Consider the following 23,791-nt stretch of genomic DNA (forward strand, 5'->3'; position numbering starts at 1 on the left):
GATTGAACAGAGGTCATGAGGTTCACCACCTTGGTATTCTTTGACTAATATATTATCAAGTGATGACTTGATGGATTCTTTATAGTAGCACTCTTGCCTTTGCATCAAAAAGACCTGGGTTTGTGACCGGGTCGGAACAAGGGCCTTTCTGCATGGAGTCTGCATGTTCTCCCCGTCTCCTCCCACAGTCCAAAAACATGCCGATTTGGGGATTGGACACTCTAAATTTACCGTAAGTGTGAGAGTGGATGGTTGCTGTCTGTATATGGCCCTGTGATGGACTGGCGACCTGTCCAGGTTGTACCCCGCCTTTCGCCCTGTGTCGTCTGGAGGATAAAGCAGTAGAAGATGGACAGTTGAATGGATTCTTTATAGTCTGAAAAGTTAGAGGAAATATGGGAGACTTGTGTTTCTTCCACATGCTTTGTACAGCACAGTGTGACACAGTTTTGCATTAATTAGCACATTGCACGTTTCTCACTGTTTCTCTGTGTATGCTGGCTTCCTCCGACAAAGTAAAAACATGCAGATTGGGATAAGGTTAGATTGATGCACTAAATTACGTGTGACTCATTGTTGACCGTATGAACTCTGCCTCTCACCTCGCAACCTTCAAAGGTCGCCTTGTATTGCAACTTGCTCCTTTCTCCTTACAGGTGTGATCTTAAGTTTATTCCAGAAGATTATGGAATGCAGATGTGAAATAATGTATGAATGAACGTGCCACTAATATACGTAATTTGAGAAGTTACTGTAACACAACTATAAGTATAAAAGTGCACATTTTCAACCAGCTGTCAAATATAGATTATATTATTAAACCTCTGCGTCACCATGAATGGTCGGTTTTAAATCTGAGGGTTCAGATGAAGCTAAGTGCTCCATGACTCCTGAACAAGATTTAAGCATTATGAATAGTTATATGAAAGCTGGCAGGCAGGCTTTGGTGTTTAATGTTAATTAGTTCTGATGACTTTTTTTCATCAATGGTCACCACTGCTAATCATATTGTGAAGGACACACCTGACTGCAGGGGCCTTTGCTTGAAATACCTCCTAAGTTACCACCACTTGACAACCAAAACTTTTCATCAGAGAAAGTAAAACGCTCCTGACCTCTACTGGCTAAAAGTGGGACTGCAGGAAGAAGATGTGGTGTGCTTGGCAGAGGTGGTTTTCTATGCTATACCTAACCTGTAATGCATTCTCTGCTTATTAAATTGTTTTATATTTGATAGAAAAGCGCAATCAAAGTTTGAATGAGTTTAATAATGCCCTAAATCATAGTGTGATAATGTTGTTTAAGTGTTGTTTAATATGCTACAATGTGACATTAAATTATTGTTAATGCATGTATGCTTTGTTTCACATGTTGTGAGCAAAATTGTGTATTAACCAGGAGAGTTTGGAGTTATCTAGAATGATTAGCCACAAAGAAAGGTATGTTAATATCACATTTTTGAGGAATTCAAGTTATTTTTGTTAGATATATCCTTGCCAAATGTTAGATAAACATGTTTAGAGAGAAATAATACACTTTTCTTTATCATCCCTAGTGTGGACAAATGCACTTTATCCGATCTGTCATTATTGACTATTTCAGTGTGTTACAGGAGTTTTGCTTATAATGTGGTTTTGAAGTCTCCAGTGATTAATCATTAACTCATGTGCCTATATAGTTTGCCAAATCATCCAGCTTTCAGTTAGTGTATTAAAAACACAGGCAGTCATAGTTTAGTGGTAAAGTGGGCCAACTTCCAACCAAGTGTGTCCCTAGGCAAGTCTCTTAACACCAAATTTCTCCTGTTGGCTGTCCTTGCAGTGTGTGAGGTTTATGGACATAATAGACTTGAGAGTCTGTTAATGAACTGTGTTATAGAACAAAAGCAATAGATGCTATGTATGAATGGGTGAAATTCTTGTTAGTAAAACAGGAAGTGTAATAATAGTTTTATTTGAAAATGTCATATACTGTATGTGTTCTATTTTATTTATAAAGTTTTGAATATCTCTAAGCTGTTCTCACATAGACTGAAACAAACATGCACAAATCAGCTTGGCTTAGGCTTCCTTTGGCTTATCCTGTGCTCCCAACATAGTAGGGAGAGTGCAAGCTCCAGTCACATTCTCAACATAGAGAATGGAGGTACTAGAAAGCCTGGCTGTCTACTACAGGAAATCAAGTGTTGGCAACTTTACCATGCAAAACAGTTTAAACCCTACTTCTAAATTTAGCCAACACACTCTCAACTACATATGTAGATGTCTATTCTTAGCTCTCTGTACACTTTTTATGGAATCGTTCATGTCTATTCATAGCATCTGATCGAAGGGTGTGTTTTGCGTGTGTCTAAAACATGTTGCTCAGAGACAGTGGAAAAGTCTGAGGGATGGAATGCTGTCCTGACACACCTGTAGACACACATACATACTTGTGTAATAATAATAATATAGTATTTTGTTCCCTACGACGGATACAGCTTTCTCTAAAAGGGAAATAAAAATGATTTAGGTCATTTCTCGAGAGGAACCTGATTTACCTGAGAAGTCAGTTCAGGTAGTCACTTAACAGCCAGCCATAACAACAGAGACAAGAACTGAGTTTCAAAGCAGCCAGTCTTAACTTTCTCTTACGTAATTGTATATTTTGTAATCCTCTTCTTACCGTCCACCCTAAAGCATGTCATTCCTGTGAACCCTTGGAGTAACACGAGTCACCAAGTGGGTGACTACAGGCACAGTGAGCCCAGCCTGTTCTGGCCCTGTAGCATTACATGTTGGGTGACATAATTGTAATTTTCAGCGGGGAACTAGGGGTCTCTCGCTCTCTCAGCCACAGGCAAGTCAAGCCGCCCAGGTCACACCCTTCCCAGCTTCCCCCATCCTACTCTACCCGCCATGTTCTGGAGGAGGAGATACGTGTAGCCTGGCTTGAGCTGCCTTGGCATTAGCAACACATAGCTAAGCGGAGGCGCAACAAGCTCCTTGGTCGCCCGAAATAAGTATTCTACTTTGATTTTCCCACAATTGCAAAGGGCGTAAATCTTGTATGGGTTTATATCCCAGGACTAAAAGTAGAACCTGACGCGACACAACATATATGGTAAGTCATAGCCTGATTTAAAAACGGTCGAGTTGTTTTGTTTTTTCCTGAGTGTCCTGTAATCCAGTTTGCTCTGGCGATGTCTCCACCGAGCACCCGTCTTGCCTAGCTTGAAAGATCGCTAACTAGCATAGCATGCTACATGGCTATCTTAGCAGTGAAAATACGTCTGGGAGCTCATCGGACTAGTTGTGCATGCAGGTGTAAAACTGACTATATAAATACAATAAACTGCAACATACGTGTTACATTTTGACACCGAGTAATCAACATTTGTACACATAGCGGACATGGGGTAGACTGTGTATGTGGCTTGCTAACATAACACAATCTCCGCCAGCTTTCATCCAACTTTTTTCGAAGCCAAGTTTTCTGAAGAGATTAGCTTCTAGTCAGTTGTTGTGTTTCTGGGCGCTACTATCAAAGTATGTGACGAAAGCGAGCGTATGATAACATGCACAACCCGCAGTATCACAATCTTAAGTTTAGGTACACATTTAAAAAGAACATAGACTAAAACAACTTCATATGTACTGCTAGCGTATTTTGTTAGCTAACGGCGGACACTTGATGCAAGTTTGCGCTCAAGTTGCTAGCATTAGCGACCTCATATTTGTTAGCTATATATTTATTAAACCGACAGTGTTCACTTGCATCTCTGCTATTGTTACGCCCACCACTATTCAATAGTAAATACAGGCCATTTCACCGAATTAGCCAGACATTCAATCGAAGCAATTTACAAAGAACAAAAAGTAACCTAAGCTAAAGCTACTTTAGCCGATGTGCTATCGGTGATATCAGTTCAGGGAAACGCCGTGATTTGTGTGTGTTTGTGGAGTGGTTTGATTTTTTTACTTTGGTTTCTATTTTCCTACGCATCGGACTGTGAATGGGAGATTCGATAAGTTACATCATACTGTTGGGAACTACTAATATAAAAATTAACATCCATAAACATTCTTGACAATGTGGGCGCTGTCTGTTCACACGCCTTGATTCCAGTCGGCTAACCCTGCTGGTAGGAAAACAAGCACATCATGTTTGCTTAAAGATAATGAACAGTAGCAGAGTGTATTTATTTTAAAGGGAATAGTCGGGTTTGCTTGAGTTTAGTCATGGTCCCTTTGCCTTGAGCCCATATAAACGTGGCCTGTGAGATGGGTAGGGCTTTGTCCATTGTCAGGACGATCAGTCAGTCACAGTGGGTGACAGATGCATCATCACCGTCCTCCTCCCGTCCCCGACGTGGCTTTGTCTATCTCCCTGCCTGTGAGGACAAAAGGCGGGGTGACATGCCGGCTAGAAGGTGGCTCCTTGTGTCTTTCCTCATTGCTTCACACTCTATGCCCCTCAATTCCCACCTAGACCTAAAGTTCTACTGAAACACTTTATTTGATTGCCTGTTGGTTTGACTTGATTTTATTCATGACTGAGCTACTTAATCATTGAGTAATTAATTATATACAGATGCACTTTGATTGTGAACATGCTAGAATTTACCTGACAAGCAGTAAATGGGTTGTTTAAAAACCGGCTGGGTTACCCAGAGTCACACTTTTGCACACGCCTCCTTGTCTGTCTTGACTCATACTCACACTTGCAGCACAGGCACCTGGTTGTGCAAGCCTTCTATCTCCAGATCAGCTTTGCTTTTACTCCTGGGGCCTGGCAAGGTAGGCCTACTCTCAGCATTTTGCTTCTGAAACCTTTATGCTGCTAATCACAATTTGTTGCCAAGACACAGCATAAGAAGAATGTGAACACAGGTTAATGATGCAAATGTTGATATCATATGTACATTCACAGCACATATGATATCAACATTTGCATCATTAACCCGTGTTCGAGTTCTTCTAATGGTCTACTGTTAATGTTGGTTTCTGTCACAAATACCTCAAAATTGACAAAAGTGTCTCCCAAATCACCAATATAAGTTGAACTGGACTGAAGTTAAAGTTTTGAAGTTTCACATTTTACTTGTGTCACTTAACATCAGATCATAATTTTTCCAACTGCAAATCCACTATGGTCTTTGCGCCACAAGTCTGCACATGCTCCAGTTTGGACAGAATACCCGGTTTGAATGAAATGTCACATGAATGCATGCATAGCAGGCAAGACTGATGCAGACCTTCATCACACATAAGTGAGCAGAATGTCTAAAGGCCTGGTACACACTGCCCCACAATTCGGCCCATAGAAAAGATCGATGACCGTCCGTGTCACTGCCTGACTTTGCATGTGAAGGGGGGGTGCGCTCAAACACACTGCGTCCGCTACAGTGGATGAGCAACCAGCACATACTGTACGTTCTGTAGATGGCAGATAGCAGTAGTTTTGCTATAATATTCGTTACCTTTGTACACTGGAGTGCTGTGACGAAAGAATTTCCCGCAAGGGATTAATAAAGTATATTCTATTCTATTCTATTCTATTCTATTCTATTCTATTCTATTCTCTCTATTCTATTTCTATTGGTTAGGGATGACTTGATACCACATGTCTGATTTGAATACCAATGTCACAATTTTAAACGATACAAATATCAGTCAAGTATTGTCATTCACAATTAGACACTGAATTGGCAAAGCAGTTGGTGATGCCACACACACCAGGCCAACCAGGGCTATGAACTGTCATGGTGATGCGTGTCCTGGGCTAAACTCTTGTCTACATTCACAGTGACGACTGTCAAATAAGGTTTATGCTTCTTTCTCTGATGATATGTTTCTGTTATCATCAATGTGTCAAAACATTTTTAAACATGTGAACATTACAATATCAAATGGCATTGCAGTCATTTGTGCTGTTCATTCCACATTCGATAAAGCTTAACCAACAGAGTTAAATTTTGATCTTTAGATATCAGAGTAGCCGGAAGCAGATGCCGATGTAATTGGCTGACTGAAAAGTCAGTCTACTTCGAGACAGAAATGGTATTTGTGGTATAATTTTGTGGTATCCTTTTACTACTCTGTCTTATTTTGGATTATGCCTCATTGGCAATAAAAGATACATGTGTGGCCGATTGAGTTGCTGCAGGGCACTGTCATTGATTTGCTGATGCTTTGACACTGTCCATATGTAAGCATTAATAATGAAGAATTATTCTGAAAGTTTTACAGCTTGGTGGCTGGCAAAGACTATGCCAAAGTAGTGTAGTTTTTATTGGGAAACAAAAGCTCACAATCTAGGCAACATAAAAGGATTTAGAGGAAAATCATTGGTTTCAAATCATCTCTTTAAATACAAGAAGGGAAAACTATTGTTGCATATTAAAAGTTGAAGATTTAATTCACTGACAACAAGATTAACAATAATGTACTACATTCAAACAGACAGAGGAAAAGACTGGAAAGTTATCTCAATATGACTTTATAGTAGATTGACTGACACATTAGTATTTTTATATATACACAAATGTGAGTCATGTGTGTCATCTCCTTTGGGATTGGGAGCTTGAGTGATTGAAGTAAAAGAGGCCTGAGGGAAAGCAGACTAGCGCTGTCTTGTGGTGGAGGTTGTTCCGGGGTGTGGAGGGGTTGTGGGGGGTGGAATGGACAAGACAGGCTCTCCTCTCTTCTTCCTGTCTGCCTTGGGTGAATAGGTGATTATAACAGCAGATGTGTCATTAGGTCTTAGCTGTATTCATTCAGATTCAGGCTGAGGAGGAGGGTGGTGAGGGAACGTTTTTTGGGGTTGTGGGGGGTGCTTGCTCCACAGGAATCACATTTCACTGGCGATAAGTGAATTTACGGGATGTGCCAAGTTGGTTTTTTTTTGCCCCCCTCCCCCCACCCCCCCACCCAAACACATACACTTCTCATTTCCTCAACCCCCCTACCCCCAGCTGGCTTTCCATGGTATTGTTAGACAGGAAGCTCCCTGTAACAGATGCATACATATGCGCAAAGATGCTTACTTTGGAAATAAACAAAATATCCTGTAATATTTATCCTGTTGCCTTTAACATAAATACTACTCAGGCATCTAATCAGTTTTAACACTCATACTTTGTTGAGGAAAGTACAAATTGGGGCCTGTTGGTGCACGCTTGGTGCAAGGATCAGATAACTGTACAACAATAACAATAGGAAAAGTCTTCCTAGGTCTCCCTTGATGCTAGATTGACGAATATCTCTATTTATCACTGAGAATACTTATGAAAGGAGAATCGATAAAGGTAAAAGAGAATTGGTTCGCTTGGCCAAATAATATCTGTAACTCTGTTAATATGGTGCATGACAACAATGTGTTAGCTCAGTAGATTTTCTCTTGATAAAAGTAGAGCAGTATGTGACAAATGATCAAGCCAAGAGGATCCCTCTTTTATGTGTTTGCATCAAAACTCAAACTGTATTAAAATATCACATTTAAGTGGTAATGATTGTTAGACTCCTATCGTATAAATACACTATTTGGTGAACAGAGGCATTTTACAATAAATTTGTGTTTATTAATGTAATTTTACTTGCCAACATATCTTTGCACATGGAACTTGAAGGCGTAGGGCTCCACACACTTTCCATACACTTTGGTGTGTCAGCCAGGAAGTGATAAGTAGCTGGGCTGATGATCTTTCACAAACAGGACAGAGGAGACAAAATCGGTCAAATCAGTAGTCTAGTCATAATCAATACTGGAAATGGTCTGTCTTCTCTGCCACCCACCAAAGGGCGGAAAAACAAATTTTTACTCAGTCGTTGCCTTGCTGTCTCTCACAGCAGTGTGTGAGTCTGATGTTATTATAAGGTCTCAACTGTAATACGTAAAGTGCCTCGAGGCATGTTGTGATTTGATGCTTATTTGTCAGAAATAATGACTGAATTTGTCAAACATTTAATCTCTAAATCTGAATTTGGCTCTGTTTACAAAGCTCCATAGCGCAAGTTTACTTAATAAACTGGTAACTCAAATTATGAAGGCAAAGACACACCATTTGTTTATACAAAGGCAAATAGAGGTTGTAGACCCTTTTCCTCACATGAAATGTCGTCAAAAGTAAATTATCGTGATAATCTAGTAGGTCTCAACACTTTTGCATTTTTGTTAATCCCCAATTTTTGTGACTAGTTTTAAATTAGTTTTTTCCACTGCAAGTATCCTTTGATTTGTACAAAGTAATTATTGTTTTTGCTCTGTGTTTTAGGCCACTGAAGTTGTTTTTCATGCCCACCCGTTGTGCCACCTAAGGCTTTTCAGAATAAGAATAGCATGGGCACGCAAAAGTGACTGCTCTGACTGACGTAATTTGTCTTCAGCAGGCTAACATGTAATTTTCAATTAAGTCAAGTTACTGTAAACTCAAGTGTGATTACAAAAGTGGAAACAATTCTTGGTCTCATCACCTCGGCCTTGTGTAATTTAAAGGAGGCAGGCTCTCTGCGGCTGCTTGGAAAATGCTTAGAAGTGTGAAAGCATGAAACACTGTGTATTGACTGGTTTCAGAAAGGAAGGCACAACAGCTGCTCCTATAAAAACAAGTGATCTTCAACATCTTGTTGTTTAGCTCTGGAAGTTGGTGCATACTCGTTAGGTCTATTGTAATATATTAATTTTCCCATATCTTCTACTTTATTTTTTACTTTCTTTTTTTTCTACTGCATACTAACCATCTAAATTGTCTAATCTGTCTGTCTGTCCTAGGTGATGGCATGGTCATGTGTGCAGCCAGCACTGTGGGTGTGGAGATGCTTTTAACAGAATATCTGGAGGATTCGGGAACTCTGCACTGGCCTGGAGAAGCCTCATAAACAAACACCATATCCACACCAGCACACACACGAATATTTAACATACACACCCCACTGGTGTGTGTGTGTGTGTGACAAAGGACACAGACGCACGGACACATAGTGCAAGCTTCCATTGAAGTGGGCACACGTTCTAAAGGGACGCTTCATTTTCTCTCCTGTAATAGTGTAATTTTCACTTGTCTGTCCCACCTCCACCGCCACCATGCCGAGCTCCACCATCCGCCGACAGATGAAGAACATGGTGAACAATTACTCTGATGCAGAGAAGAAAGTGAGAGAGGCCACTTCAAATGACCCCTGGGGCCCGTCATCTTCTCTCATGTCTGAAATCGCCGACCTCACCTACAACGTCGTGGCCTTCAGTGAAATCATGAGCATGATCTGGAAGCGGCTCAACGACCACGGCAAAAACTGGCGCCATGTGTACAAGGCACTCACTCTGCTCGACTACCTGATCAAGACAGGCTCAGAGCGAGTGGCCCTGCAATGCAAAGAGAACATCTTTGCCATCCAGACCCTGAAGGACTTCCAGTACATAGACAGAGATGGCAAAGACCAGGGCATCAATGTCAGGGAGAAGAGTAAGCAGCTTGTGGTCCTACTTAAAGATGAGGACCGCCTTAAAGGAGAAAGGTAACACCGTTTTCATAAATTTGACTAAATCTCAGTAGTCTGCTTTAGTTTAATCATAGATGGAGTGGGTTTTGTGATTAAGAATTAAATTTACCATGTTATACCTCATTCAACAGTTGTGTTATGTGACAACAATAGACTGTGTCTTCATCCTTGAAAATGACTCCTTGATATTAAGTGTAGAAGAATGTGGTGTTGAAACTCTGCAAGGACTGTGGCTCAGACTTCCTTATTATTATTTTTTCTGAACCTGGTGGAGTCTGAAAAGATTAAATATTAACTGAAAAATGTATTACTTTAATTGATAAAAACATAGCAGTACTTATTATTTAACTGTTGTTGTGTTATATATGGTCTATAATCTGACTCTTGTGTGTTGACAGGTTTTAAATTAGTTCTCAGTGTGGTTTGCCATTTACAGCTGTAGACACAATCTCACTGCATTAATTTTCTATCGCTTTAAATTCCACGCGAGGGACACTAATTGAACTTCAGAGATGGGGGTTTTGCTGTGGGGTTTTTCCTTTAAGCGTATAATGATATCATCCTTCCACCCCCTGACAGTGGAGGTACTTATGACATTGCTTATTGTGTTTCCACACCTGCTGTTTCTAAATGAAGAACGACTTGGAAAAAATTACTACAGGGTCGACTCCCAAAAAACAAGTTTAAGTACACTTTCAACTTCATTCGTACCCCAATTCTATGTGGACTATTGCTGGATGAACAGGATAAGACCCTTGCTAGGGTCCTGTAGTTGTTATAATTACATGGTCTCTAACACACATATGTTTAAAAATTTAGGTCATTACTTATTAACAATCAGACTGGCCCAAGGCAGAGGCCTCATTTTTTCAAGTTTCAATACTGATTTTTCACTGTCTAATCTTGTCCTTTTGGAGGTAAAAGCAACATTTAAAGGATCATTGGTTACCGTTAAGATGACTGACATAATACCTGTGTTTTGTCAATGCTAGGTCTCAGGCTCTGAAGACCAAAGAACGCATGGCCCAGGTGTCCACAGGGAGCAATCAAATGGGTTTTGGCCGAGGCTCATCTCAGCCCAACCTCTCCACTTCATACAGCGAAGAGTATGGCAGGTCAGAGGGATCGCCTGCCTCCTACCATGGCTGTGAGTATTAGCCTTTGCTACCTCATTGAGTCTTAACTTACAGATGTCCACAAGGCTCTTTGGCAGTACATGTAAAACTGTATACTCTGTTATTATTGTATCCCACTCAGTCTAACTTTGGTCTACATCCCAAAACCTGCCCCCTCCCCCGGTCCTGTCTCTGGCTTGCAGTCCACAGTAGGGCTGCATTCCTCAGATCTCTTTCCCTCTCTCTCACACACACACATATGCTGACAGAGAAGAGGAAGCGCAGTTCAACCCTAAAGTCTATCTTCTACAGGAAGGAAAAATCTCAGTGTTTCACTGCAGAAATTTGCTGTCACCCCATATGTTTGGGATTTAAATTGCTCCATTTCAAATTGTCTTTATTTTAAAATGTATGTTGACACCCCCGTTAAAACCCAAAGTGACCACAAAGTGGTCTAATTCATTTGTACATTTTATATTACATTACATGGATACATTACATAATGTATCCATTTAACGTGTGAATAACTATCAACAAAGCAAACATTTTTCTTTCATAAATCAATGAATCATTTGAATATTCATTGCTGAACTCTGAGCTCTGAGGGACACTGACAGACAAGGCAGTGGAAACCACCAAGAGAAACAAGTTATTTGACATTATTGGACAGTCTTTAACAGCTGGAAGGAGTTTCTCTGGAAATAAGGTGACGTAAAGGCAGAGGGGCAGAGAATGCAGAAGGGTTAGGGTTAATCAAGTCAAATCAAATGAAGGTATGAACCCTTGCTTCTACCTTCTGATCCCAGGACTTTGTACTCCATATGTCTGTATGTGTGTCACATGTGGTTTTCAGCCTGTGTGGATCTTGCATGTTGCACAGAGCTCACTTTGCAGCCTTCATTCTCTATGTATCCTGTGTTTGAATGTGTGGCTCAGAGACGGAAGCTCCAGCAGCTGAGTCATCAGTTGAGAAAACTGAAGTTGAAACAGGCCAATGGGAGCGAGGCTGGTCAGTCGTTGTGGGTGTTGCCATGGGGGATTTTTGGGATTCCAGTTGAACTTTCCGAGTATTGTTGTCCAGACAGGGTGTAAATGAATGGCTTTGCAAGTGTGACTGTTGGTGTTAACTTAGTTTATCATCCAGTCAAAAGGGCTTCTTTAATGTAGGCATCAAAGTGTCAGTATTGTAGTACAGAGGCCTCATTTTCTTCTTAAAGTAATTAGTAAGGATTATTGACTAAATTATACCCATTTTGCACACCTTTTCCCCCCTCCAATGCTAAGTGATACTTTTTTTTAGTGTGATCAATACACAGTTCTATTATTGATACAATAATATTTGCACATGTGTGAGAGAGAACCTAAGTTACCTAATTTCCCTGTGGTTAACCAACCAATGGTTACAGATGGTTGAGTACTTACACCCTTTTTAATTTTCATCATATTTGACCAAAGAGTAACAACAAAATGCAACATTACAGATGCCAAATGCATCCATGTGCTCTGGAATGTCAATTCTTTGAATCCTTTGAACTGCTCATTCTGGAAGTGAAATGAAAGTGGTTTGTGCTTTTGAGGAAGAAGGGACTGATAAAGAACTTTGAGGTGTGAAAGGGCAACGTCTCGGTGTACAGCCTGCCATAAATTATAGATTATTATTAGAAGAAGGTAGTGATGCAACATTACGGATAGGAACTGCTGTATATTTTTATACAAATTAAACACTTTATTACTCTTCTCTTGGTTACTCAATTGGTAAGTAAGTTGTCATATACTGTATGTTAAACATAAAACTCAGTAACAAAAAAAACATACAATTCAGTTTCTAGAGACTGACAGTGACTGCTGCTTTGTTGATTAAATCAGCTGGTTTTCCTCTAATGTATGTTTACAGTAGGGCTGGGCGATATGGCTTAAAAATAAAATCTTAGATTTTCTCACACCAAAATCAGTTGACGATTTTAATCGATTCTTTTTTTCTTCTCATAAACAAAACGAAAATCAAGCCTTGTTACACGTTTATAAACAAGATGTAAAATCTGTTGTGGTTGAGTAAAACGACACCTCTCCCGTGTGCAGTTGGACATGTAAGGCAAGGCAACTGCCGCAAAATACTTGCATCTTGGTAGCATATAACTTGGGTCAAAACCGGCTGTTCAACTGTATAAATGGGCACCATATCGTTAGCAGCATGCAATGCGACAGCAACAGTAATGCTTTTCCACCAGGTTCCATTCTTATCGTACGGGGCTAATTGTTTAAATGACTAAGATTGTGGGCTGTGGTCCTTTTATCTCTCACAGAGGGTGAAATTTCTCCCACTTGGCTGCATGAAAGGTGCTTGAAAAAAAACAAACCTCGGTGCTACTCCCTTTGGTTGCAACAGCTTTCCAACAAACCTTGCAGTTGGTTGTGGTTTGACTCCACCAAACCAAACCAGTGCCAAATTATCGATGACATTCTTGGTGACAAGCTCTTCCCTGCTAGCTGCCACACTTCCCTTGCTACCATGCTGTGTGCATCTAAGGAGAAGCGGGGGAGGGGTCAGTACACTGTGAACCACGGGAGCCCAAGGAGAGCATTGTCAGTTAAAGAGGAAATTCCATTGTCATGAAAAACAAATCGCCCTAAACAACAAATTTGAAGGAACTGATAAAAATCGATTTATCGCCCAGCCCTTGTTTACAGGTTGCAATGTTAACTTTGTTTTTAATCATTCACACAGAATATAAGCATGGACTCTGAGTACATAAAAAAACTTCTTGGAAAATGTCTGGCAGAAGGACTGGCTGAAGTGGCCGAGCAACGTCCTCCTTACCCTATCCTCTACCTGGCTCACTGGCTCTACAAGCACAACTGTAATGTTGAATATGAGTCAAAGAAAAGGGCCTTAGAGGCGTCTAAAAGAATGATTGAGGCAGCTGAAACTACTGAACCTGAAGGCAATGACGTTGATGCAACACTTGACAGCCAAGAAGATAATGACTCAAATACAGACAAAACAGACGAACCACATGACGATCACAGCCCCAAACCTGAGGATGGCAGCCCCAAGCCTGAGGATGGCAGCCCCAAGCCTGAGGATGGCAGCCCCAAGCCTGAGGATGGCAGCCCCAAGCCTGGCGATGGCAGCCCCAAGCCTGATGGTGGCAGCCCCAAACCTGACAATAGCAGCCACAAACCTGACGATCGCAACCCCAAACTTGACGATCTCAGCCCCAAACCTGAAGAACCAGAGGCTGAGGAAGAAAAAGCCGATTAATTGTGGATTTTATTCATGTAGCGTTGACTTAAGCCCCAAAGAATAAAGAGCTCAACCCAAAGAACAAACAACAGAAACTGAACAAGAAACACTAATTAAGTTCTCCTGTTGAGAGTGACACAACAAGGGGGTATGATGTTGAGTGGAAGACCAGTGTCTTCACATACGGAATTGGAAATATCCCTGTCTCACAAAGAAGACTTCATTGAGGAGGTAGAAGAAGCAGAAGGAACTGATCCAGCTGCAATTAGAAGTTGAAATAAAATTAAAAACAAAATCATCATAGCCTCTGCGTCAAATGACACTCAGCTCCATGATGCTTCAGAGACAATCACATATTACTGAATCCTTAAAGAGGACTTTTTATCTAGTTATTACCAGTCAGCTGGGGAAATATTCAAATGTAAGCCAGAGACACAGAGAGACTTACCAAATCTATCAGGCATTGCTTAATACTTTCATACAACCTGTTAAATGTGAGAGCTTTGTGAAACAACACTCAAAATGTGTAAATAAAAATATATTTTACAATGTTTGAAAAAAAATAAAAATAAGTGGTTGATTTGTCTATCTGAAGCAGCATTAAATAAAAGTCCTGTATCATTTTATCTTCAACTTACATCGTGACAGAATATTTCCAATGACCACTCGGGTTCAACAGTGTTATTCCACCTGTTATTCCAGTAATGTACTACTTGTTTACCTCCTATTTATCCACCAACTTGTTTCTTTGTATGCAGCGTAGCAGTCGGGGTGTCGACCATAAATGCCTCCGTGCCTGATTGTAGGGCGCGGAGGTTCATGTCATAACGACACAAGCAATCTTCAGCGCAATTCACTTTCTCCACAACTCGGTTTGACTTTTTTTAGACTTTGCATGTCCATTGTCTTCACTTGAGAAGTTTAGACCACTGGATTTAACAGTAGAGGGAAATGGTAAAAGAATGATTCAGTGACTTTGAAATGCATTCATCCATATATGGTAATTTCCCACTGTGGTGGGCAAGAAAACTGGCATGTTGTGCTTGGCTTAGAGTCCTGTTTATTTGTCTTACTGACTCAATATTGTTAAGTGTAGCAGTGTTTGTTATTGTGCGCCAGTTTCATCTTTAGGTGTATTGATGGAAAAACTGTTTTGGTTTGGTGTTTTCTTTGGCTCAAGGAAAACATTCCCTCTGATTTGAAAGTAACAAAATATATAAGCTGTGTGCTGAGGCTTCAAGGATTCACACAACCATATCATTTCAGTATTTTCTGCTGACTTATATGCAGTCTTTGAAGGCTTTGGTTCAGCTGTCCTTTGAAGGCAGACATGGAGCTGATGTTGGTCATGGTTGCCGTCCCACCAGCTAACCAAACACACCTTCTGGTCACTGGAGACATACCGTACATGTACAGCTTAGAGACAGAGCATGAAAGATGTGACCCGGAAACGGGGGAGAGCGGAGCCAATAACCCAGATCTGAGGATAAAAGATGACTGTTTTTGTGTTGATACCTTGGCCGGTTTTCGACCTGTTATGAACTTCCTTAACTGATGTTAAGGAAGTTCATAACGAGTGAAGAACGTCAGTCTTGCGAGCTGTTAAATCTAAGGATGCATAGTTGAGGATTTTGAGTCACATGTTTAGCTGTATTCTTGACTTTTATTATATCATCCTGCTGATGTTTTTTTTCCACGACATTCGCATTTTTGTACTACCTTCCTCATGATGGAAATATTTGGTGCAATGAGTTATGTTACTCACATATGACGCCTACTGTGTAAAAAAACAAAAAACAAAAAAAAAGTCTTGAAATGAATATCTCTCAAAGTGAAACTAGCCACCAGTGTTTGTCTTCATCATACTATATGTGTCAGTGTTTTATTTCCTTTGCTAAGGTATCGTATGTGTCTGCCTTTGACTTTCCGATCTAATCTATGCAACATCCTCATCATGTGAATATTAAGTGTGTGTGTGTGTGTGTGTGTGTGTGTGTGTGTGTGTGTGTGTGTGTGTGTGTGTGTGTGTGTGTGTGTGTGTGTGTGTGTGTGTGTGTGTGTGTGTGTGTGTGCGTGTGTGCGTGCGTGCGTGCGTGTGTGTGTGTGTGTACACGCACGTACGTACGCGCGTACTTGTATTTGATAGCTGTTTCTGACCTTTTCTGGCATAAACACCGACCTTGACACAAACCAGTCGTCCTCATGGAGCCCAAAATGAGGCAGAACCTCATTTCTGGGGAACAAGTGAAGTTTAGGGCTAAGGTTTAAATTAGGTAAGGTGAGTTAGGTTAGGATTAGGCATTAACTGGTTATGGTTAAGGTTTAGGATTATGCTTTGTTTAGCTTGTCCAAATGAATGATGTCAGGTTAGGTTAAGAAAATGGGTTCAGGTTAAAACAATGTCTTCAGAGGAAAAGCTCTGCAAACATTTGTGTGAGTGTGTATTTTCTGTGTTCCCTAATGACCTGATCTAACCCAATAAACTGAATGATCCTGTCATTCCAGCCTAACCAAAGCATAGATTTCCACACTTACTGTATTTTGACTGATACATTATCAATGTGACTTTCTTCACACGTCAGAACTGTTTGAAGATGTGCCACTGACTCCGTCTTAACTGGTCTGTTTTATCTGTGGTTGGCCTTGACGTCAATAATGAGTCAGCCTTTGTCAACAATTTTGATGTACATAAGGAGACCCATGTGGCAGTTGTATTGACATATATTTCCCGAATGTGTCTGTTAGCCACGTCCCCCAATGCTGGCTCGGAGCTGGAACAGGCCAGACCTCAGACTAGTGGAGAAGAGGAGCTACAGCTGCAATTGGCTCTAGCCATGAGCAGAGAGGCTGCAGAACAGGTACACATGTGGACTCAACAACATATGTATGTCAACGTGGCGCAGAATGGATCAGTGTTAAAAGTATCAACTCCAGAAAAGACTCATGAACATTGTTGATGTCAGGTTACTTTTTGTTACTATTACAATTACCAGCTGTAATTAGAGAAAGGTCATACAAGATTCCATTTACTTATGACCGTAATTAATCTGCATTTACTTCCCATTACTGAGTATTATATCGCTCTCATTAGTCGTCCGTGAGTTTAATGCTTTTGCACAGATCATTATCGTGGTTTCTCTTTGCCAGTAAGCACCCAAAGCCAACGGTGCGGCCCTTGAAAAATAGCTAAAAAAAACAACACTAATGTGTGAAGTGTGTTAAGTAAAACATGTACAAGTTGTACATGTACTGTGCTAACAGCACTCTGGTTGTTTAGGAGGAGCGCATACGCAGAGGGGATGACCTGAGATTACAGATGGCATTGGAGGAGAGCAAGAAGGAAGAGCCAGGCTCAGGAAAACTTCCCAAGAAGAAGAAAGAGGTAAAACACACACAAATCCATTGAGAAGAGAGTGAGTCAATCACTCTATTATTATTGCCATGCCCCTTAAATAGTTGTATCTGCCAAGCTCCTCGGGCTGCCCGACCCTGTGTTCTTCAGTAGCACTAATGAAGCTACTAACCGGCAGCAAACTGCCTGGTTTGCTCATCATTATTCTGCCTGAATAGCCAAGTGACTGGCACACGGAGGTGAGGCGATGTTTTAATTACATGACCATTGTCGGTGTGTTTTAAAAGTGCTGCAGAGGAAAATGGCTGACTAACAGATGTTTTTATTTGTGTATCTATTCCCTTAGTGTGTATATATAGATATATATGTCCTGTTTTTCCTTTTGTTTTTGTCCTCTCTATAGTTAGTTTTTTTTTTTAGCTAATGCACTTTCCCCATCTTGTAGCCACTGTCGTCATTGATGGATCTGATGGATGTCCCAGAACCTGGAGCCAGTGCTGATCCCTGGGGTGAAGGAGCTGGAGCCGGTGCTGCTGCTGCTGCACCAGCAGACCCCTGGCATTCTTATGGTATACACACTATCCCTAAAAATGATCTTGTCATTCGATATCCACACACTGGCTGTCAATGTTGAGAATTATTTGTGTAAACTGTCACTTTTTTGTATCTGTGTGTGTGTGTCGTCTGTCTGTCTGTGTGTATGTGTGTGTGTGTGTCATCTCTGCTCTCCACCTGCAGCTCTCAGCACTGTGACTCTTTGTTCAGTAGGAATGCTGCTCCACTGGCTCAGCAGCATTGCTGCACAGGGGGGACAGAGGAAAATATTGTGTCTCTTTCACGTCTTGTTCCTGCTCTCTTCCTCTATCCTCTGTCCCTCCTTCCACTCCTCTTTCAAACTTTGCCTTATATGTTTGTGTACTTGATCCAACTCCCATTCTATTTCCCTTACTCTCTGCAGGTTCATCCCCTAAACAAGCAGCCCCAGTGGACCCATGGGGTCCTCCTCCTTCTGTTCCACCCATGAAGAGCAGTGATCCATGGGCAGCAAACTCCACTCCTGCCTCTGACCCCTGGGGCTCTGCAGCCACCCGCCCTAAGACATCCAACACAGGTGAACATCAGGGAAGCTGATAAAGATTTTTCCACCCACATTGGTTTTTAGGGCAATTACAAAACTCACCACAGCAACTGTACCTTCACTAAAGAGGTTAACATTTAATTTGGCTGAGAATGATTCATCTTAATAAAAGAATTGTTTAGTGTATATATAGAATCCCAATCTCTAGTTTATTAATTTATTAGAGATTGGCAGTTGTCCAGATCACCTGTCCTCGATCTTTTACTCCAGCAGCAGAGCTTTCCACATGTGCTAGCTGTCAACCTCTTACTGAAGCAGAGCTTTATTTAGGACTTGGTGTCTGCACTTGAAACTTAAAATAATGATCCAAATAAACTGATCAGGACATCAATCACTAGTGTTTGAAAGGCCCAACAGCTTTGCTCATTCAATAACAATTGTTTTACATACATGTCCATTTTTTTGTTGTTGCTTTGTCTCTGTTTTAGTTACAAAAACAGCCACATTCATTCATACTTGTGTTGTCTGTTTCCATCTGTCTCTGTGTTTGTGCTGTCTGTCCTCTTTCAGGTAACTTTGACCTGTTCAATGCATCCAATGGTACGTCTAAAGAGGACTTCTCAGAGTTTGACAGTCTGCGCTCCTCCTCCTCTGTCCCCACTGGTACTCACCCATGTCTTCGTCTTTCTATTGACACAGTCTACATGTGGTGTCTTTCCTCTGTGTCTGAAATAACACCTGTCTGCGAGGGCACGGACACACACAGACACGTCTTGTCTTTGTATGTAAATGTCACCAGACCTGAGCAACGACGTTGTTCGATTCACTGGAGACGTGTTGTAAACTATTCCTGACTCTTCACTCCAAAGTGTCATCAAATGTTGCATCTTTGTAGTGATTAGTTGAAAAATAGCCACTTGCTCTGGTCTGGTCCCATGTCACTGTGGTGTAATCTAACTTTTATGTGTTCATAAAGTGCACAAGATCCGGGGTCATCTGAGTTACGGAAACCCTTTCAAATCCACGCTTGTCAAATTTGTTCCTAAAACTCATTCACGTCTCTCTTTGGTGTGGTTTGAATGAGGGTTCCAGTTATTACTTTGGTGCAGGTCTGATTGTATTTTTTAAATGTGGTTTGGTAGTGTCTGGGTGTGGGAGGGTGACATTTGTGTCAGACTTACTCCAGCTGTAGACAAATACCTCTGATACATTTAAGGACCAGGTGAGAAGGTTCACAAGCACAGTCTTACACAGTCATGTTTTCCTGAAATGAAAAGAAAAAAAACACTGTTGAAACTTCCTCGTCACCACGGGTGACAGAGCGTCTTCTGCACAACGAGTCGTTGAAATGTGAGCCATTTGAATTGGCTGCTGATTTTATCATGAGCCTCTGCTACATTTCACTTCCTGTTCAGAGAAGACAGTTTCCATCTTTAATATTTCCATGTCGGTGGCATTTGATGAATGTGTCTCCTCCCCAAACAGAGACAAAATAAAACAACAACTAACAGCCAGCCTGTCTGCCTTCAGCGTCCTCCCATAAAAGTGTCTTCTGCATCATTTTTATTTCATCAACTCAGTGTTTTTTCACAGAAATGTGAATGTAGGTTCTCATATGAAGGTTTTGCTTCGATGCCCGAGAATAGAGTGTGTTAGCCCTGTTGTTATTGATTTCATCATTTGCTTTTTTTTTTCTTCCCAAGGTGATGGGGGCATAACATCCTCTCTACCCTCCCAAGCCAGTCTGGCTAGCAGCAGCAGCCTGGACATCTTCGATCCCATGCCCACGTCTTTATCTAGTTCTATTATGACACACCCAACCAGAAAGACTCCAGAGTCCTTCCTGGGTCCCAATGCAGCTCTGGTGAATCTGGACTCTCTGGTGACCAAGCCAGCCCAGCCCGCGCCAGTCGTCAACCCGTTCTTGGCTTCAGCAGGTGAGCAGATGAGACATTTGAGTCTATCTAGGCATTTTTAAGTGATTAGAGTTTAGTGATCACCCCAGTCATTTATGATATTGGCATTACCTGTGATTAATATCGTGGTCATACTTAAATTCAGGTGAACATAAAGTATGTCATCTGTGTTTGTGTCCTGTTCAAATTTGTGTATGTGAAAATGTAAGAAATCCGGTTTTGATTTAAATGTACAGACATAACAGAGTTGATGAGCCTGGAGTTGAGAGAGAAAATTCTAATCTTCAGCCAACTTTTAAGTTTAATTACTCACAACCAGACCTGGTGTACATTATTAACAGCCATAACTTATGATAAGACACAAACTAGGCGCCTTTCAAGGTTCCCTCACAAGATACCAAGGCGCCAGGCATCTGGACTGGATACAGTATGTATCAGACCTGCTCTACCCGATGACGCCTCACTGTTCAGATGTTAGGCATTGTCTCAGTTCTCCTCGGATCTGAGCTGTCTTCAGTAAAATCTTTCACCTTATCTCATCACTGACTCCAGAGGTTCCATCACTGGTCATCTCACCTGATAATCAAAATCTCCGTAACAGGAGTGTAGTAATTAAGCTAAGATGGGCAAAATTGTGTTGGCCTGACCACACACACACACACACACACACACACACAGAGGCATCCATGTGCAGTTATCGTTTGAATCAATAGCACACAGAGTTGATTGATTGTAAATACAGCAGTGTAGCACCTGACTACATGCATTGTATTCTATATTGGTGTGATGTGAGTTCAGTAACATTTCCTCTCTCTCCCTCCCTCTGTCTCTGTCTCCCCTTTGTCATTTACCCATTGTTCTTCAGGTGGCGCTGCTCCTTCTGCAGCAGCCCACGCCAACCCCTTCCAAGTGACGCAGCCAGCTCCTCCTACCCTCAACCAGATGCGGGTCAGCCCCATGCCCTCAGGCTTCGCTGCCATGGCCGAGCCCATGGCCCTCTCTTCCCTGCCTGCTCAGCCAGTCACCATGGTTCCCATGCCGGGAATGGCTCCCATGGGCCGCGTGATGCCTGGAATGGGCATCAGCGCCGTAGGGGGTGTGGGGATGAGTGCGGGGGTTCCGGCCTCCATGTCCATTCCCCAGCCCTTGATGAGCATGCCCTCCCAGGCTGGGACGCAGCCTGCAGGAACCACCAACCCCTTTCTTTTGTGAGGGGGAGACAGGGGGAGCAACTTGACTATGAGTTAACCCCCCCCACACACACCTCCACGTCTCTTCCCCTTTGGCTCCATAAGAAGCTTCAAACTGAACAAGGAGATGTCTTATCTCGTAAATCCCTTTTATAACCGACTCCTACCCAGGTAGTAGTCCCAGTACAGGCCTCCTCCTAAATTACCACACTTCTTCCTCCTCTCTGTCTTTATCTCTGTGCTCAAAAGCTGCCTAGTCCTGTGTGTTCCATGCTGATCTGACAACAACGTTTGTGACCACAACGAGTTTGCATCTGTCTACAGACTTACAGAGTAAATGTGGTGTTTACAAGTCCCCACAAAGGCACGACAAGACCCTGTCTCTCACCCCTTTTTGTCTCTCATTCACTCGCCTCCAGTCCCTCACTTCTTCCCTTAGGACTTCCTCCTCTGTGACGGGAGAGTATGACTGTACTAATGTCAGAATCTTATCGCTTCACTAAAGCTAATCTTTTATAAACCCTGTCAGTTGTCGGTATGTATATGTGTGTGTGTGTGTGTGTGCGTGCACATCTCAGTACTTTTACACTGTGTAAATACCAGTGGGTTTTACTTGCACTGGAGTAAGGATGAGAGATGGTCAGATGTGTTTATATGCTGTGTGTATACTGCATGTGCGTGTGTTACTAAGCAGGGATTTTGCACAATTTTTTGCTTATCTTTTTCTTTCTGCGACTGTTGAACTCACCATTACACCTTAGCTTAGGGAGGGAGGCTAAAACAAACAAAAAAAAAACCCCGGCTGAGACGACACACTGCATCGGCTCTTGGTACCACTCGACTGTCACAACTCTCTTCCGGTCATGTCCTGTCACCTTGGACCCCTCCTCAATTTCCACATAAACTTTGACCTTTAGGAGTCACAGGATTAATAATGAACACTTGTGAAAAGAGATGAACCCCCACTTTTTCTCCTCCGTGGGGGTTGAAACGTTGTGTAAATGCAATTTGTTTGTACGTGTGTGATTATGTGCAGCGTTAATGCTCAGATTCTAACAGCCACATGGTGATCTGTTAATCACCACCCAGGGTTTGTTGAGAGAAAAGGACATGAATTGTGATGGCATCAGTATTTTACTTTTTGAACATGCGTGGGCAGTTAGACAGTTTTTTCCCCTGGGTTTTAGTTTGTTTCTAGGATCAAAGGGACGATGTGGATAGTGTTGAGTGTGTGCGCGCAGTTTGCATTAGGGGATAAGCTTCCAAGTATACTTTAATGAACTGTTCTTTTTTTTTTAATTTGTCACTCAGTAAAGTGGAAACTAACTTAGATTTGGTGATGGGAGAATCTGAAGTGTAAATCAATACAAAGGGTGATGTGAACATCTGAGAGTCTGTGTGCGTGTGTGTACACTTGGTTGTAAAGGTGTCGTCAGCTGGTTGGCTTTATGAAGACAGTTGATGTCTGAGTGGATTTACTCACTCACATACTGACACACACACACACACACACACACACGCATGGGGTCGCCCCAGAATCCGTGCAGAGAATCCTCCAGCACACACACAACAAACCAGCGAGACATGTCTTGTATACAAGCATTTTATTTTGTCGTTTACTTACTCATTAGATGTAAATCCGTAGCCAAGCCTTTCTGAGTTTTGAAGCTGTGTACTTGCTAAGCCGCGTATCCTCTTCATTCTTTTTTTTTTTTTTTTGTTCACCCCATGGGTAGGCTGTGTAATTTCTCTTCTCTTAGAAGCACAACTGTTACCAAAGTCATAGCGACTGTGACGAGGTCCGAGGACGTCGTTCTTTGAGTAGTTTGAACAGTAGGGTCACACTTCACTGACATTTCTTTGTTCTGTTAGGGAGCTCATGATATCCGAGGCTTCGTTGTTAATTTTTTTTTTGATATTTTACATTATGTTCAGGAGCGTCTCTCTTTGGAAAAGTGTTATTGTTTGCTGAATATAGGCAGAGTCATTGACGGCAAATGAAACATCTGTCTCTGTTGGTTGGGGAAAGTGGGCTGATGAAATACAGCTTAAGGTGATGAGCTGCAGCTGGTGTATAGACCCTCCTTCCTTTTCAGATCACTGTACTCGCCCCTCTGGAGTTCTGTTAATATCACTGCCAATGTTTATTGTGAAAGGGGTGCTTTTGTTCCACTTGGTGTGGGTTGGCGCCCCCTCCTGGTCTGCTGTGATATGATGAGCAACCTCACAGGAGCCTTGATAATTCCATTAAAGGCTGACCTTTATTTCTCTCAGGCAAAAGGAGGGGCAGCTCCGACTGTGTGTGAGCTTGGATGATGACGGCTGTGATGATTTTTATGCTCTGGGGGTGGGGGGGGTTGTTTCCTGAATGAATGGATGTGACGGTTAACTTGCAGACCAGCAAACATTTTTAATCA

At 41.8% G+C, this 23,791-nt stretch overlaps 2 protein-coding genes across 4 annotated transcripts; both read left to right on the plus strand.

Annotated features, from left to right (window-relative positions):
* The first annotated feature begins 2,872 nt into the window (after positions 1-2,872).
* epn2 (epsin 2) lies at positions 2,873-23,791 on the plus strand. Of its 3 annotated transcripts, none has more exons than XM_044050695.1 (10): positions 2,873-3,102; positions 8,752-9,494; positions 10,472-10,626; positions 16,584-16,696; positions 17,116-17,220; positions 17,636-17,759; positions 18,149-18,301; positions 18,839-18,931; positions 19,972-20,205; positions 21,050-23,791. In XM_044050695.1, the coding sequence occupies exons 2-10, from the start codon at positions 9,064-9,066 to the stop codon at positions 21,394-21,396; spliced, it is 1,755 nt and encodes a 584-aa protein (XP_043906630.1). In that variant the 5' UTR covers positions 2,873-3,102; positions 8,752-9,063; the 3' UTR covers positions 21,397-23,791. The 3 variants fall into 3 exon arrangements, with proteins under 3 accessions (XP_043906630.1, XP_043906631.1, XP_043906632.1); XM_044050696.1 differs by having other exon boundaries at positions 18,839-18,868; XM_044050697.1 differs by lacking the exon at positions 18,839-18,931.
* Positions 10,867-15,826, plus strand: LOC122785086 (pollen-specific leucine-rich repeat extensin-like protein 1). Its single transcript, XM_044050699.1, has one exon. It carries the CDS (start codon positions 13,329-13,331, stop codon positions 13,854-13,856), a length of 528 nt encoding a protein of 175 aa, XP_043906634.1. The 5' UTR covers positions 10,867-13,328; the 3' UTR covers positions 13,857-15,826.

Source organism: Solea senegalensis, linkage group LG19, assembly GCF_019176455.1.
Source record: "Solea senegalensis isolate Sse05_10M linkage group LG19, IFAPA_SoseM_1, whole genome shotgun sequence".
Classification (NCBI taxonomy): Eukaryota; Metazoa; Chordata; class Actinopteri; order Pleuronectiformes; family Soleidae; genus Solea; species Solea senegalensis.

Coding starts and splice junctions, on each gene's coding strand:
- epn2 (XM_044050695.1), top strand. CDS start 9,064: ATGCCGAGCTCCACCATCCGCCGACAGATGAAGAACATGGTGAACAAT. Junction 17,760..18,148: donor AGACCCCTGGCATTCTTATG/GTATACACACTA, acceptor TACTCTCTGCAG/GTTCATCCCCTAAACAAGCA. Junction 20,206..21,049: donor CCCGTTCTTGGCTTCAGCAG/GTGAGCAGATGA, acceptor ATTGTTCTTCAG/GTGGCGCTGCTCCTTCTGCA.
- LOC122785086 (XM_044050699.1), top strand. CDS start 13,329: ATGGACTCTGAGTACATAAAAAAACTTCTTGGAAAATGTCTGGCAGAA.